Source organism: Musca autumnalis, unplaced genomic scaffold (genome assembly GCF_047663935.1).
Source record: "Musca autumnalis isolate F117 unplaced genomic scaffold, ASM4766393v1 scaffold_3, whole genome shotgun sequence".
Lineage (NCBI taxonomy): Eukaryota > Metazoa > Arthropoda > Insecta > Diptera > Muscidae > Musca > Musca autumnalis.
Window position 1 is genome coordinate 113,557,983 of NW_027411866.1, and position 18,454 is coordinate 113,576,436.

Below are 18,454 nucleotides of genomic sequence, written 5' to 3' on the forward strand. Positions count from 1 at the left end.
CAAGATGGTATGACATCAATTACAATGAATATTACCTACAGCAGAACTCGATCAGGAGGGTTGCCAGATCGACAAAAAAATGTACCAGGTCTTAATAACAGTAAACTGGACCTCCCAGGCCCACAATTAAATCTTAAAAGTTGTTTTTTTTTTAACTGAAATTTAATTTATGGATAAGGATATTCACTAAAACAAACCAAAATATAACCAAGAAGTACAAAAATCGGTTAGAAATGCATATCGAAGATATTGCTAAATTATACTGAGCTTGCTATAGACATCCAATTTTATCTATTAACAGCCAGATTGAGGAATTCCCGTAAGTTTTTTGGCTTTGATGGTATACCATGGTAACACTGTAGCATTATTTCCCCATCACTTAGAAATTTTTGTCACAGTATTACTTCACAGTACACAAAATGTCTCCAGTAGGTCATAGTAAGCATTTGCGAAAATTGTAAGAAATCTGTACCCCACAAATTTCTAAGGAATATTAGTATCCAAATGTGCTATTTTCGACTGTTTCATGAAATATTCTTATATCTTAATAAATTTTGAGTTGAATGAACCACTTGTAGGCTGTGGTTGTGGTCACTTTTACTGTTAATAAGACCTTGTACTATTTTAGTCGATCTGGCAACCCTCCTGATCGAGCTATTCTGTAGGCATTATTTATTGTAATTGATGGAAGTCCATCCTGGTGAACTAAAAATACTCATAAAATGTCTTAGTTTTCAGATATTCCCGGTTTGAGACCTATAGGACATCGTTTACATGTAATATGATCTGGTACCCCCTTGGTCCACATGGTAACCCTCTTAGTGGGGATATTCCATGCCTAATATTGTTGATACCTGCTAGCAACTAATCCTTGTTAAGAATAAAATTCATAAAATGTCATGATTTTTAAGTATTTACCAAAAAATGGGGTATTTTGGAACCTCAATTACATTTTGAAAACATTTTCTTGGCACCTTGCATTACATGTTAATTATTCTTTTGGTTATTATTGTTGAACTAAGCTGGTTAATTTTTTTATTTATCCATTCATTTTGGTCTTAAATAAGTCGACCAACTAATTTTTGCAAAAAAACCCGATATTTTTATCGCAACTATTTGTCATTTTTTAGTAATTAATGCATGAAAAGTGTTCGTTTTCTCAGTTTGAAAACAATTACTTGTCAAACTATATATATAAGTAATATGTTATCTCGAAAACTTTTTAAGGAAGATTTTCATCTATTACCAAAACTAAAGGAACATTTTCAGCTCAGGTATTTTGAATGTGGGGCAAAAACTATGAAATACCTGTGACTAGATATGCCAGATATGTGCCTAAATATAGCCAATCCGTCTGAAAATTGCTATAAAACATTAAAAAGCTCAAAAATCGAGTTTGGAACATTGCTTTCCTTCAAATCTTTCGTGAAACTTTGGTCAAAATGTAGTTATCGTCTTTTATTTCATGCAATCATCAAAATGACGATAAATCAGCAAATTCGGCAACATTGCATACAGATCTAATTCTTCGTAGACACGTTCTATATAGTTATGAATTCCTCATTCAAAAATCAGCGTTCCACATTTGCGCTAAGGCGAGTAAATCGATCTAAAAATTTGACAATTCGTGAGAGAACATAATTTTTTTTACAAAAACTGGGGTTTAATATGATATTTAAAAAATATCCGTCTGTGCTTAAAAACTTGTAAATATGCAGCGACCTATTTTTGACTTTATCAAAGGAAAACACCAACTTTATACGATTTAATTATTTTAAAATCTTTAATTTTATTTTCACTCCAATGATTCTTCCGTCGTATAGTTGTAAATTCATTAATAACTTCTTTGGCATGACAGATGTCATTAGCACCCAATCTGTAATGGAACACTTTATCTTTTCTCTCCTTTTTCTTTGCCCAAGATTTTATTTCTTTGCCTGATAGAATGTCCGCTCCATCAACAGCTATATGGTTTAGGCAATCTTCACCTACGGTACCATCTTCAATACATCTTCGCTTGATTTCAGGCTTTCTTGAAGGACCTTTTGTTTCATATTCAAATTCTTCATATGGTTTTACATAATCATCAAAACCGTTCAGTAGTCTAACACGACTTTTAACTTTAGATTTCCTTGCACTTATTTCATCGTCATTTACTTGACAAAACTCATAGGTTTCCTTTAGGATATCATTGAATTTCTTTGCCATATGTTTTTGCATTGATTCGGGTAAATTGAAATCAGTTCCCATATTTTCCTCATCCTCCAATAGATAACGTTGTGATTTGGGTTTATCTGAAAAAAAAAATTAAGCGATTTTTTTTTGAAATTACACTAAATATCGGTAAAATTTAAATTTTTACCATAGACCATGGCACAATTTCCAGGTAGTGGCATCGTACAATTTTGAATATGTTGTGTCAAAATTTTCGGAACAGGTGTCGTTTATGGATTCTCGGGACGTATGAACTTCCCCCCAGAAAACTATATATCGCTGTATTCTGGGTGCGAAGGGCTATCTACTGTAAAAATTTCAGCCCGATGAGAAAGGTGTCCATAAAACCTAATGGTGTTAAAGTACAAAATTTCGGAAAGGTCAAGACCCATCTCTCGGGAAGTATGGATTTCGCCCGAAAAACTATATGTCGATGTGTTCAGTGTTCCGGAAAGCTATACATCGTTGTATTCCGGGTGCAAAGAGCTATCTACTGTAAAAATTTCAGCCCGATCAGAGAGGTGACCATAAAACCTAATGGTGTTAAAGTACGAAATTTCGGAAATGTCAAGACTCATATCTCGGGAAGTATGGCCTTTCCCCAGGAAATTATATATCGTTGTATTCAGGGTGCCCCTAAACGACATTTAAGCCAAATTCTCTTTATGTTGTTGGGGAAATTAATGATATTAATCTTATATTTACTATAAGTTTAATATGAATAAATAAATAAATACATAAATAAATAAAATATTTTTTTTTTGGCTTATCTTCCCTTTACCGACCCACCTCAGAAAAATATGAAAAAATTACCACATATAGTGCTTTTTATCCCGTTTCCAACCATGTATTGCTTTTGTTGCGGAAATGTATACTTCCCGAGATATAGGCCTCCAAAGTTCCACAACGGCCCTAGTCTAAAATGTTGGCAAACCACCGCAGAAAATTACCACAGATAGTACTTTTTACACCGAATCCAACGATGTACAGTAGTTTTGACTTAGCGGCCAAAAAACAAATTTTGCACGCATTTTGTGTTAGCAAAGCGAATTTCGCACTTATCTTCAGTGTTTTTAGCTGCCAAAGAGTTACAGTTATCCGATTCACCAACCAAAGAAAATGTCAAAGAATTGACTTTTAAATGTGATAATCAGCTTTACCTTTACTGAAATCCGATAACTACTTTGGAAAAAATCCTATGTATGTATGTGTTGGTAACTGTCGCATGGCGTGATTTTGTTTTTGGCTGGTAAAATACAAAATTCTTAATGAAATTGGGTTATTCTTTCCAAATATTATTGGTAGTTAAATACAATTCGCAGTTACAGGATTGGCAGTTACAGAAGTGTAGTTTGCATTGAAAATTTGATAAAAATGCAAATATTTTAGTTTTTGGCGACAAATCAAATTCGCACTAAAACGATTGGCAGAAAAATCAAAACTTCTGTATTGCTTTTGTTGCGGAAATGTATACTTCCCGAGATATAGGCCTCCAAAGTTCCACAAAGGCCCTAACATATTTTGTTAATATAAAACAAAACAAACTATGTATGTACTGTTGTAGGTTTAAAGGCTATCGAGTTAAAGGAGTATAAACATACCTGCGTTAAAATTATCATAACTACTCATATGTATATTATCAACATATTATAAAATAGGTAAGAATTAATATAGAATTTTCAAAAATATCATCGGTACTACCAATATTTTCTTCTTTATGCCATAGCTACTCGAATAAAAATTATGTTTTTTGTATTTTTTTTTTTTTTTACATTTCTTACATACCCTCAACGGTAATAGTGGTTCCACTATTTCCATTAGTTTCCTTCTCAGATGATTTGTCCTTAAACATATCGTTGTTTAATAGTGTGGTGTCAGATGCTTCCAAAAACATTTTCATTCGTTCGTCATCTTCCGAATCACTGGACGACATGTTGTGAAGCTTTTTATTATTTTAATTTAATTTTATATTAATTTAATTTTAATTTATTTTTTAATTTTATATATTTATTATTTTTTATACTGAAGAAAAATATTAAAAATGTTTGTTTACAAACAAATTACACGTGAATGTTAGGGTTGCCGTAATACAATTAAAAATATATTATTAGGCGCATACCTAAATACGTCCGTATACCCAAAGCGTGTGTGGTAAAAACAAGTAGAACACATGTATCCCTGGCACAATTACCAAAGCAGTGGTATTACACCAGCTGTTCGAATATGAAATGTAAAATCCACCACCACCACAAAATATTTTGTGGTTGCTGGGGCTCAATTCTCTTTCTATGAAAATGTGAAATGAAAACTTTTATAAAGGAAAAAAACTGTCAAATGAAAAATATTTGCCTTAAGGCCTGCGTACATAAGCTGCCTTGCCTGCTTACCTTGCTTACTTCTGATGAAAGAATAAAAAAGAAAAGGGCAACCCAGTTCGAAATTTCCTCGGCCTTCTTTATTCTTATTAAGGGTTGTTTACACCATCTATCAATGTCGTATGAGATGCCAAATTTTCTACCTGCGAATGTTGTACACATAGTGTAACCACTATGAAAATTTTCATCTATCAAAATGATTTGGCAACTCATATGTAAATTTTTCATTTAGGGAGCGCTCTATTTGGTACGGCATTCTCGTATGTAAACATAAATTTATCAGCTGTTTTCTGACATTCTCAAACAAAAAATGAAAAAGAAAATGGAAAGGTAGTAAATAAATGGCGTTTATAATGTTACTTTCAGATCGATGGGTCGAAAGAAGCAGTCTTTGAAATGATTGTTTGGTGGAAAAAACATGAATGCCTCTATAACTCCAAACACCAATTCTACCAATTCAGTTTCCTTCAACCAAAATTAAAGTTTGCGCAAAATTGCAACTCAACAATAAATGTAAATAATGATAAAAACAGCTGGTTTTTATATTTTTAGGTTATGTCATACCAAAATAACACTTTCAGGTATGAACGCACAAATTGAAAGTTGTATTGATGACGTCAATTTTGACAAACATAGAGAATGTCGAATGGGTGAAAGAATTGGCAGCTCATATGACATTGATAGATGGTGTAAACAGCCCTTTATGTCAAAAATGAAGCAGGAAAGCAAGGCAATCAGGCAGAGCAGCCTTAAAGGCCTGCGTACATAAGCCGCTCGGCTTTCTTGCTTAATTCATTTCTGGTAAAATACCAAGTTCGACCTAATTGAAATGTGGTTCTGACATTTCTTTATTGCTTTACCAGAAATGAGTTAAGTAAGAAAGCCGAGCGGCTTATGTACGCAGGCCTTTAGTCCATGGCACAATTAGGAAGGTAGATGCATCAGCCCAGCTGATCGAATCTAAAACGTCAAAAAACTAGGAATTCGCCATGAAAAATCAAAACAAATAACCATATGATTGGGTAAGTAAGAGATAGCATGTCATCACTTTAAAGACAAAAAAGAGACAACAAGAGACCATTCGGCGAAAATTTTGACAGTTTACATTACAAAAAAAGTTGCTTTGTTGTAGCAATTCGCCGATGCATCTACCTTCCTAATTGTATCATGCTTTAGTCCCATACCTATATACGGACGTATACCCAGGGCGTGTGTGTGGGGAAAAAAGTAGAACACATGTATTCTTATGATAACTACCGAAATACATCGAGCGTATACTTTTTGTAAGAACGTTTTCAGACGATAAGGTTTGACTGCTCAAAAACGTGGTTTCCGTTTTGACTCTCATTCGTAATTTTCACATCTAGTGTTGCGTTTTTGAAGTCATTGTATACAAGCGTACTTTTTGAACAAAAAGAAGTACGGTTTTACATAAATGTACCAAAAAGGTTTATGTGTGTATTGTATTTGAAAATTAAAAAAGTAATTCTTGTGAATCCCATAAAATTGGGTAAAATGTATGCGTTGTTAAAATTGTTGACTCATGCGCGCATGCCATGTAAAAAATAATGTAATAATTCTTACCACCTGAAGGTAAGATGATACCTGCGTTACCAGCTAATTTTTTCAAGAAAGATTTTTATGAAATAGGGAAATATCTTTGTTATTAACAGGTACATAGAAGTCATGTTTTATAAAACACCTTTATTTGTAAAAAATATGATGAAACAGGTAGATAATATCTTACATGCTAGTGTTGTATGTATGGTACTTTATGTACGTTTTCGTTCACTTACATCCACATTTTGTTTCAACACTGACACAATTTACGGATGACAATCAAAACGGACAACGCATTTTTGAGCAGGCAAACCTTATCGTGTGAAAACGTTCTAAGTTAAAAAAGTTTAACTTTGACAGAACGTTATTGCTTGTATGTGTGTGTGTGTTTTGTATTTTAAAAACAAAAGGCCAACAAAACATGAAATACAATTCATTGCAAAGGAAAATTATTTGTTTTACGAATGAAAACATTTAAGTAAGTTTCGGTCGCGGATTTTGTGTTTTAAATGTGATTTGGGACTCAACGTATTTAGGTAATACGGACGCTCAGAGAGCGTTGTTTTGGTAGGTTGGTGAAATATTTGTGTACGTCCCGTCGTTATTTAGAACGTGTTTAGACATTCAAACTGGAAAGAAAATTTTTCTTCTCAATTTCTTTTAAAATTTCCTTGTTGTTTAGACACGGAAATCATGTTTGTGTCAATTTTATAATTTTTCTTATTCTTCTTCACACTCATTTTCTCATTGCGCCGTTCAAAAACAAAGCCAAGGCAAAATTGTAATGAAAAGTAAAAATGGACGTGTGTGATAAACAATTAATTATTAAAGGAACCCTTGAATTGCATTTTAATTTTGATATTTCCACTTATTTCGAATTGTTTTTGCTTAAAAAAAATAGTTTTTTTTTTCTCCAAATGGTTTTTTTTCAATTGTCTCCGCTGTTGTTTTTTTCTCGACAGAGAAAATAAAATGAAAGAAAATGCAAAAACAAATCTGCAGCCAACTTCAGGTTGTATACGAAGAAAAACGAAACAAAACAGAATTTGCCAGTACAGAAGTGTGTGTACCCCCTCTTATTCCTCTCTACTCCCTCACCCATAAACTCAATTTTCTTTCCCATGAACTTTCCCTGTATAAACAGGGACTTAGGTTTAGCAGTTATAAAATTTTTCATTTGATTTCATCATTTGGGCATGGTAGAATAAGAAAAGGTAGCAGCAATACACAGCTGACTGAACTGGGTTGTAACGTTAGTGCCAAATTTCATATGACATTTTATACATTTATTTCTATTTCGATGTACATTAGGGACATATATTTTTTGGGGGAAAAAATATATCATTCGGAAAAAAAAACATTTCCCAGAAAGACTTCTTCATATCAATGATATGTAACCTCCTCCAAGTTTGAACGATAAGCCGCGCAGTAAATCCCCGCTTGTAGAGGCGATACAACGTATGTTAATAAGTCTGTCTGGTTACTTTCCCAGCAAAAATTTTCCAGCAAGAACTTTCTCAGAGAGTAAGGGGTTTTTATTCTCTTTTGCTAGAAAATTGTAAAAAGTAAACAGACACCTTCCCAGCAAGCAATCAGCTGGCTTGCCAAAACAGAACAATTTGTCCGCCAATAAAGGAAGCAAACACGTTGTATTTTATTAAAAATAAAAAAGAAAATGAAGCAAAAAAGTATTTTTCCACTTTACAAATTTGTTTTCCATAAAACAATACAATTAGACTATGTTATTTATTTTATTTATTTATTTTATTTATTTATCAACTTTACAATAATTCTAAGCCATCGGGCCAATTTAAATGAATTACATTATATTACATATGTGTATGTTATCACTAGACATCGGATTTTGCATATTTGCATATTTTTTAATATTAAAGATACGAAGATTCTGATTGGACCAAAATTCGTTTCAAAGAAATCTAAATTCAATGGCAGGGTCATATTTCGTATTTATTTTGCATATTTTGCATATGCACAAAATATGCAAAATATGCAAAAAATATGCAAAAAATATGCAAAAAATATGCAAAATATGCAAAAAATATGCAGAATATGCAAAAAATATGCAAAATATGCAAACAGATTTTGGCCGAAAGTCGTCATAAAAGTCGTAAAATTGTCATTTAAAGTTGGAAAAACCATCATAAAATACATAACAGTGTTCTAAACTAAGACTGTTGACCGTATAACGTCGATTTTTTCAGCAGATTATTATGTTATTGAGGCCATTTACGACAGTGTGGTGTAGGGTATAAAATTATGGTATCGTAATACCATTTTTTTGTTATTAAACTATGTAAAAATATAAAATTTGATAAAATATCAACATTTTCTTTTTTGTAGCATCTTAATTTAATTTGTAGCATTGCACATTGGGCCCAATGGCAGGTTTCTGAGGCAAAAAGTCTAGTTTTGAAGTCATATATTTGTATAAATTAGTAACGGGATTAGATTCTTAACACTTTGAGCCACTTAGAAACAAAATCATTTCAACCTGGCAACGCTTCGTGGTCACATACCGAGCTGTCAAAGATATTGCATGTTACTTTGTAAAATTTTATAAAAATTTATCCAACGAAGAACAAATTTGTTTCGCTCGGCAATTAAAAACCGCTGATTTAATAAACAGTTTTTTAATGGATAAAACGTGTAAAGGTATATAAATTAATATTCTGATTAAGAAATAAAAGAAGTTAGATTTGGTAAGGAATATTTGAAGTAGACTTGTGGTGTATTTTTTGTGTAGTTCGTATTGTAGTTTAAATAGTTTTTGGAATAAAACTCGCGGTATTGCGACGTATTGTCGAAACTATATATATCTGATAGAAGGTAATAGTGAGTACTATATGTGTAAAAAAATTTCATGTCCGTATGGATCCGAATACTTATAGAAAATTACTTACAGATAGCGTGACACTTAAAAATGTGGATATTTTAATTTATTAGATTGGGTTGGGACTGGACGATGCTCAATATGACACATGTCGCCAAATTTTATAGTAATCTTATCCGAGTTACACCAAGCATTGAAATCTTCAATATTCTAGATCTTTAAATTTAATAACTGGTACTACAAACACCGACTAAATTTCAAGATCTTAACCTGTAATTATAAAGTTTTCAAATAACGGACGCGATCGCGGTTTTCTACTTCCAAAACATAAATTAATGATAGAGGTCACAATTACTATTGTTTTGTATACCAATGCGTCTAATAATCTCTGAGATTTCGCGTTTGGCTAAAACTTGTTGTGGGGGAGGTCCCCCACCCCCTCCATTTTTCGGTATAAAAAGTACCTTACGATCTATTCTCAGACCTTATGAATCTACAAACAAAATTTTATCAAATTCGGTCCAGCCATTTCAGAAGATTTATATTTCGAACATCATTGTATACCTGAAAAGGTTTCTATATATATGTAGATATATATCTGAACCGATCAGAGCCAAATTTTCAGGACCTGATTCTAACCTGAACAGGATTTACCATATCAAATTTTAAGGCGATCGGATGCAAATTGTGACCTTTGTGGGGCTTAAATATAAAATCGGATTAAATCGGATGAAACATATACATGAAAACTATATCTATATCTGAACCGATTCTTACCAAATTTTGCAGAAGTACTTTTATGCCCATTAAAAACATTGGAACGAAATTTGGTAGCTCTAGCTGCTTCCAGTGACTTGTTGCCTCAAAAACCTGTCATTGGGCCCAATGTGCATTGGGCTGGTTTTAACTCAAAGGACGAAATCGATCTCGGATTTTTTAGCCGGGGAGCCGCCAAAACCTTTTAGTATTGTTAGATTTTAAGATTGCCAAAGTTTGAGCACAATTCGAATATGTTAAAACGTGGTACTGGGGCCTCGAAGTTATGAAAATCTATTTTTTTCCTATTTGGCGATTTCGACGGCCCATATATGTGGAACGGTTAAAGCTACTTGCCCGTATTATGCATTTAATTAAAAGCTATTCTGTTCTTAACATTTCTTGCTGAACAACGAAGTACGTAAGTGTTACTGAATTCGAGATAATAAACCCAATGTCCCGAAAAAGGCCTTAGGGCAAAAATGGAGTCTATTTAAAAAAAAAACTCTTTTCTTCCTATATTATCAAATTTTTGCGAATGAAAACGAATATATTTTACTTTATTTGAAAATGTTGCCTATTAGGGCGAAGATCTATTTTAATATTAATTTTAATTCATTTCTCGTTGGAGTCGAGCTTAATGACCGATGATGTTTGGAAGTGAAAAAGGAAAGCCGAAGATTCGAACCCCCACAACCACCATTATGTGACATATTTCGCCTTTTGTAGAGACTCATCAGACATATCGGCCGTGGAATGGCATCGCTATCCTTCAAACATTTCCTTTTTCAAATGTAATTTTGTTTTACAAAGATGGACATTTGTACATTCATACATATTTTAATTTATTTATGCCCGTAATTTCAACGTCTGGGTAAACGGGTAGGTAGCTACCTATTAGCTATCTTTACCTACGCGTTTGGTAATTTCTACATGCCATTTACCGAGGCGTGTAAATTTTGAAATCATGTGGTAATATTGGTGATTTTCATTCATTATTTCGCAAAATCATTGCCACATAGAAGTGTTTTACAACTTTTAACACATTGGCAACGATTAACTAGGTAAAATCCTTGGTGTAAGTAACACGGCCGTTTTTGACTCGGTAACGTTACCTATGCGTTGAAATTATAAAATGTTGCTTACACGGGAGATATCTGTGAACTCAAAGATAGCAACGTGTTGAAATTACGGGCATTAAGGGATTGACATAATGTGGTTTTGGAGCCGTACACAGATGACAACTTAGTGATGAACTCGACTCCTTGCTATGTCGCCCTCAATTTTGAAGTTATTTACCATCCTTTACCCCTCCTGGTAATTGATGTTCTGTGGTCAAGTTGCATTATCTTTTTCAAGAAATTCGGAGTTAAAGTTTAATCTCTTGAACAACAATTAAGTCTCACTTATAATTGCCTGGTAAACCTTTTTCTAGGAATTTCGGCAGTTGATTTTTGTAAGTTTGGATCGAGAAATTTCTATCTTTGCTATGTTAAGATTTTTGTCGTCTTTCGAATCTTTACGGTGTTTTGCACTATCAGATCAAACAATGCCAGACCAATAAGTTCAGGACTAAGGTACCACATATGATTTATCATTTTGTTATTTCCTTTATCTGATATTTGTTTGCGAATGCCTTTCGTATTAAGTAAATCTTCAATGCGGTTTAGGTCTTGTTTTGGACCTAAAAATATTTCTGAATATCGTTTTCACTATTTTTTGTATTAAACTTAATCTATTGTCTCTATGTCTTTTTAACCTATTGATAATGTTTATCCAATATATCCTATATTATATCTATATAAACATTATCTTGTTCATTATACGTTTTGTAAAATCAATAATCCAAACTCTCACTTATAACACTCAGTTTTTGTCTCGTGGGATACCAAATAAATAAATAAATAAAATAGAAAGAACATTCTGAGGGCGTCCAGTCTCGGACGAATTAAACGCTAGGTGCTTCTACGGTCTCTTGTTCTTGGGAAGTGGGCTGGGCAGTAGTTTTAAAACACTCTCTCCTACTTCGAACTTGGATTTGTCAATCGCAGACTATTCTTATAGAAATCGCTTGAATATGTTTGGTTGATGTCCGGATGTGCTTCCAAACTTGCAGTCAAAAATCCCTCTCAACAATTTTCTAACAAGTTTGTACGGTGGTACAGAAGCTCTCGACCTAATATCTGTTCGAGGTGGTGAGACCCCATTTTTCTAGGCATTTGTACACTGCTAGTTCTTGTTTCTCCCATGAGCTACTGTCAGTTTCAGGAACACCTAGGAGTTGTTATTTACCCCCATGTGATACCAGAACAGCAACCCGTTTTTTCTTCCCTGTTTTGAGAATATCTGGTAATAGTTTTCCATGCCAGTGCACACAAATAGCCTCGTTCCTTGAAGCTGTTGGGTTTATTTTTCACGGTTTATTCTCCGCTGTTCACGGATAAAGCTAGAGAACTTATATTTGTAGGGATCCTCTCCGATAGCTTCTACTGTAGCCATAATGATACTAGTAACGTTCCTATAAACCTTACAGGGGTCCAGCAACAATGACAATTGCATAGTTACGATTTTCTTGAAGCCACGCTTGATTGTTTTCGGGACAGATGGTTCTTCAGATTCTACGATGCGTTTAGCATCAAAACAAGACCTAGACCTCATTGAAAGTGTATTGAAATATGAAAACATTGACACACAAATTTCAGAAAAAGGAAATAACAACATAATTAATAATCTGTGGTATCTTAGTCCTGAACTTGCTGACCTGGCATTGTTTGATCCAACGGTGCAAAACGCCGTAAAGAGCCAAAAGGCGACAAAAATATTAACAAAGCAAAGATTAAAATTTCCTTAGAAATATCGATCCAAACTTCCAAAAGAGCAACTGCCGAAAATCCTAGAAAAAGGTCTGGCATAATTCTTGTTGTTCAAGAGATTAAACATTAACTCCGAATTTCCAGGAGGCGCAAAGGATGGTAAACAAATTGAAAGTTGCGAACTACATAGCAGAGCGTCCTTCAAGGAGTCAGCTGTACCCAGATAGGTCAAAAACCACATGATGTCTGACTCTCGAATACATTTAATTTAGAACAAAATGTAAAAGACATTTTCATTCCAAAAATTGATAAAAATGAAGAAAATATTTTTTTAATAGTCTCCATTTTCGCACAAAGGCGTACCTAGTCACGTTTTTCGGGACATTGGCTTTATTATCTCGAATTCTGTAATACCTATTTAGTATTAGATTTATTATATATACTTATATTTTGCTGTTCAGCAATAAATGTTAAGAACAGAGTGGCCTTTAATTTAATGCTTAATATGGACAAAAAGCTTTAACCATTCCAGAGAAATGGGTCGCCGAAATCGCTAAATAGCCAAAAAATCGAGATTTTCATAATGTCGAGGCCCCAGTGGCACATGCTAACATATTCCAATTGTGCTCAAACTTTGACAGTCTTAAAATCTGACCAAACTAAAAACTTTATGCGGTTGCCGCCTTAAAAAATCCGACATCGATTTGTTCCCTTTGAACAATAACCAGCCCAACGCTACCAATTATAACAAAGAAAATATTGAATTTTACAGAGAACGTTTGATATTTTATCAAATTTTATATTTTTGCATAGTTTAATAATAAAAAAATTGTATTGCAATACCATACTTTTATACCCTATCCCACACTGTCGTAAGAGGTGTCGATAACACAATAATCTGCTAAAAAATCGACGTTAAACGGCCAACTATCTTAATTTAGAACACTTTGAAGATTTTTGACGATTTTTCTAATATTAATTGACAATTTTACGACTTTTATGACGATTTTCGGCCAAAAACAGTTTGCATATTTTGCATATTTTTTGCATATTCTGCATATTTTTTGCATATTTTGCATATTTTTTGCATATTTTGCATATTTTTTGCATATTTTGCATATTTTTTGCATATTTTGCATATTTTTTGCATATTTTGCATATTTTTTTGCATATTTTGCATATTTTTTGGCATATTTTTTGCATATTTTTTGCATATATTTTGCATATTTTTTGCATGTTTTTGATATGACCCCAAATATCGAAAAATTGACCCCTAAAACGCCTAGATCCAAAATTTGAGTCCAATCAGATGAGAAATAAAAAACATGCAAAAATCCGATGTCTAGTTATCACTACTCAGAGTGCATATAAAACTAGGTATATGATATAATCCTATAATTACAATATTCCACAATTACAATTTCCACAATAAAATGGTTTTGAATTTTCACAAACATAGATCAACAACAAATTAAAAACAGATGATTGATTGTTTTCAGGAAGAAGAAGAGCTTGCAAGTGCTTGCTAGAAGAAATTTGTCCAGCAAGAATTTGCAAGCTCTCAGTGAAAGAACTGTCAAAATGTCTCTCTCGAATCGCTCTTCTTTGCTGGTTTTTTGTGTTAACAGACGACTTCCAGCAACAATTGGTACAAATTGTTACAAATTTTTTTTTTTTTTTGGATTTTGCTTTCGTAATTTTACGAAAGATGGTTTGGTACCCAGAGTACTCATCACCAAAACTGATTACTCCTAAGACTGGTTATGTATAAGACTGGTTACTTGTTATCTTCGTTTGTTTTGATACGTTGTTTCGATGCTTCGTATTTGTTTACAATTCTATCTTGGATTTGTGGATGAATTGACACAATTCCTTAAAGTTCTCAAACGAAAAGGTTTTCAGTAATGAGGGTAAATCTTTATATTTTTGAAAGATTCTGTACTGCGCCCTCAGATTGCTGTGTTTGGTGCAGTGAAATATCAGATGGTTGTCGGTTTCTTGTGTGTTGCAGCAGCTACACATATTTGAGCTTTCTACCTTGATGCGATTTAAATATATTTTGCCGTAGGTATGACCCGTCAGGAGCCGATTTATTAACTTAATGTCATGAGGAGACATTTTTGAGCCAATGTACCAGTGTTTTTTGGGAGGTGTTGGAAAAAATTGGAAAAAGTGTGTGCCTTTGGTTGTCGAAATCTCTCTGTATTCTGTTACCCATTCTTCCCACAAGTGTTGATATATTAGCGCATACGCATCTTTTACAGCTATATCAGTTTGGATTGTTGCTCCAACTTGTGCCGCCTGTTTCGCGAAGAAGTCAGCCCTTTCATTTGCAGGGATACCAATGTGTGATGGTGTCCAGATAATAATAAGTGAATTGATGTTAGACTTGTTGATTTTTCCAATAATGTTGTTTACGAGATAGTTGTTTGTTGTGTTACGTTGCAGGATTTGACAAGCATTTTTGCTATCCGTGATAATAGTTGCCTTTTTAATATTATCTTCTAAAATTATATCTATGGCCTTGTTGATGGCGTGAAGCTCTCCTGTAAGAGACGACGTTTTGGAATGTATTCTGAAGACAAAGTTTTGGTTTGTGGAAATATTACAGGCCGCACACCCTGTACTGCTGTCTGTCACTGAGGCATCTGTGGCCCAGATGGAGTATCCAGAGCATTGGAGCTCCTTGACTTTTTCTTGAGTGATTGCTCTGAAGAATTCATTTGACTCAGAGTTTTTTGTGGTTTTGAAGAGATCTAATATAAATATGACTTTATCGTTTGGATATTCAGTCTGATTGATTACTATTTTATCAAGAATGTGTTTGAATTTATTGTAAATTGTACCAAAGCTTGACTTATTTGTTGGGTAGGTAGCTACATAATTGTAGTAGTTTCTATTGTAGATTTTGGATTTTATAAGTTCCTTTGCAGCAAGGTATTGGCTTCTTTGGCGAGGAGGAAGCATAAGTGATAATGCGTAAATGTTATGCACGGGTGTTGAAGGAGTGAGACCAAGATTTCTTCTTAGTAGCTGGTTTTGAAAGGATGTAAGTTTTCTGTTTAAGTATGTAGGCATGTGAGCCATTGAGGAAATAGAGTATTCTGTTTTTGATATAACTAACGATTTTGTTAGGTTGATGGATATGTTTGGAAAAAGACCATGTTTGGTACTGTTGACCATTTTTAATGCGTTGAGGGTTGGAGTGCAGGACTTCATGACTTCATCGTAGTGTTCTTTTAATGATAGACTATTTTTTATATGTCTTCCTAAAAATTTTATCATTTTGACATGAGAGATTGTTTTGCCTTGTAGTCTGATAGACGGTACTTTTCTTGGCCCTTTTGCAACATACATTACGACTGTCTTGTCAGTGTTGTATTTTAGATTTAAACGTGTTAAAAGATTGTGGAAGCTATTTGCTTTGAGCTGGAGATTACAGTTTGCCGAATCAAAATCTTTATGAGCCGATACGATGATGAAGTCATCTGCGAATTGGAACAAGTATGTGTTTGAGTTTGTGATACCATGTAGACCAAGCGTGTAGATGTTAAAGAGGGTGGGGCTCAAGCAGCTTCCTTGAGGTAGCCCATTGAATATTTCTAACTGATCGTTGCCCATTACAAGTATTCGTTTGCTTAAGAAATTAATAATCCAGTCATTTATGTCTTGTGGCGTATCAATCTCATATAGAATTTTTTTAAGCAGTTCTATGTTTACACAGTCATATGCTTTTTCAATATCCAGTGATAGAATAATAACCTTTTCTCCTTTTTCTTTGTGGTGATTTATAGTAAAAAGTAGTTGGTTTATACACGTTGATGCAGATCTGTGTTTCCTATATGCATAGGTGTTTTGTGGAAGAATGTCTCTTTCATCAAGGAATTTTTGTAAACGATCTTTTACCATAAGGTTTATAATTTTGAGAAAAACTGGTATGAGGGAAATAGGCCTGAAATTCGTATACATTTCTAAATCCTTACCTCGTTTTGGTATTGGGATGATTTTAATTTTACGCCAATTTTCTTGTATATTACATTTCTTCCATGACTCGTTCATAGCTTGAAACAGATTGAGCTTTGCACTGTCAGATAAGTGGTTTACCATTTCATAGGTGATGCCGTCTATACCTGCTGCCGACGGTTTTTTCTTTTGTTTAATAACAGATAAGAACTCCTCATATGAAAAATCAATTGGTGCACTTACGTCGCTGCGTGTAAATGATAAAGCATTGTTGTGGGGGACTTGGTCCCTGAGATGAAGCAGAAATTTCTTGTTGTTATCTGATTGCCACATGTTTTTGCAATTTGTTGATTGGCTGTTTTTACAGCCGCGAACGATTTGGAAAAGAGCTTTGGAACTGGGTTGTTTGTTAAGTGTTTCTATTCTACACTTAAAGGAATGTTTCCTTGCATATTTGGTTGCATTTCTGAAGTTTTTAATGGCATCGATTAACATTTTCGCGTTTGTGTCGTTGCTAAGTAGGTCAAATCTTTTTTGTGCTGCTATTTTAAGTCTATATTGTTTTTCTACATATGGGTCCCACCAGTCTTTGGGGCTTGCATTGTTTTTGATGGTATATGTTGATTTCTTGATTTCTGAGTGAATTGCGTTGCTTATATCCTCAAAATTATTTTTAATGTTTATATTGCTAAGTCTTTTTAGAAGTTTTTCCTTTGCTAGGAATTTTTTACCGGTGTTGTTGATGGAGTTAATATTTATAACTATAGGTAAGTGATGACTACCGCCGATGGTAATATTGAGAGCTTTCCATGATAACGGTATGAGGGAGTTTGTAAACGATAAGTCGAGTACTGAACCTCGTGGGTCGGTGATGCGTTTTTTGAACGTGCAACTGCCATCGTTTATACAACAAAAATTGGACATTTCAAAGATCTCTTTAATGATTTTACCTCTTTGTGAGACGAAGGTGTCGCCATAAATTGAGTGCCTGGCGTTGAAGTCGCCGCAAATGAAGGTGTTTGGTACCGATTCTAAAAAGGACACTAGTTTTGATATTTCGGATTTTATCGTCGCGCTCTTTACTGAATGTGGAAGATAAATCGAGACAAGTGTGAGGTTGTTTGTTAAGTTCAGTGTTTGACATATTAAAATATCCAACGGAGTTTCAAATATAATACGTTTAAGTTTAATATTATTTTTGACGAGAATGGCAACACCGCCATAATTGTCTTCTCTTTTTTTTGAAATGATATTGTAGTCACGTATAGACGATGTATTTTGGCTCTCGTCTATATTAAAGATTTCACACAGAAAACATATATCGATTTTTAGTTTTTTAAGATAAAAATCTAGGAACTGTTTATTTTTATTTAAACTTTGAACATTATATTGTAATAAATTCATATTGTAATATTAGGTTTTGATTGAGTTTGTACTGTTTGATATTAAGTAGGAAACTTGTTATTATCTTCAGCTGCTTTATCTGCAGCCGGAGATGGTAAGATATTTTGCTGGAATTCATTTAGAACGTCTAGTCCTTCAGTGCTGTTGAGTGAGGTGAGAATGGCTGACATTTTATTGGCGAAAACTGCTAGTGTTTTTTCAAGTTCAGAAACTTTGGAAAAACGATCATGTTTATAAACAGGTTTTGACGGTGTTAGATGGACTGGTGTGGCAACTTCGTGCTGTGTTATATCTTGAGGAGCTGCAACTTTACTATACTTGATTTTTGTGACTCTCCTATTTATTTCCTCTTGGACGTTTTTCTTTGGAGCTCTACTCCTATTAATTTGTGGAAATGTATCTTCATATCCCCTGTCTTGTAATACTTCGTAGTAGTTTTGGCTTCCTGGGTATGTTTCTAGCACTTCTTTCCTTGAAAGATTAGAGAGAGCCATTATGGTTTTAATATTTTTTTCAGC

The 18,454-nt window shown here is 33.7% G+C and overlaps 1 protein-coding gene across 1 annotated transcript; it reads right to left on the minus strand.

Annotated features, from left to right (window-relative positions):
* Positions 1 to 1,737: 1,737 nt before the first annotated feature.
* On the minus strand, positions 1,738 to 4,258 carry LOC141398279 (uncharacterized). The gene is made up of 2 exons (XM_073975560.1): positions 4,000 to 4,258; positions 1,738 to 2,294 (listed from the first exon to the last, which is right to left on the minus strand). The coding sequence occupies exons 1-2, from the start codon at positions 4,145 to 4,147 to the stop codon at positions 1,738 to 1,740; spliced, it is 705 nt and encodes a 234-aa protein (XP_073831661.1). The 5' UTR covers positions 4,148 to 4,258.
* Positions 4,259 to 18,454: the final 14,196 nt, after the last annotated feature.

Bases quoted from the DNA above. Each gene is read 5' to 3' on its own strand.
- LOC141398279 (XM_073975560.1), bottom strand. From the start codon at position 4,147: ATGTCGTCCAGTGATTCGGAAGATGACGAACGAATGAAAATGTTTTTG. The intron at 2,295-3,999 runs GTATGTAAGAAA...TTTTTTTTTCAG, and splicing joins AACCACTATTACCGTTGAGG to ATAAACCCAAATCACAACGT.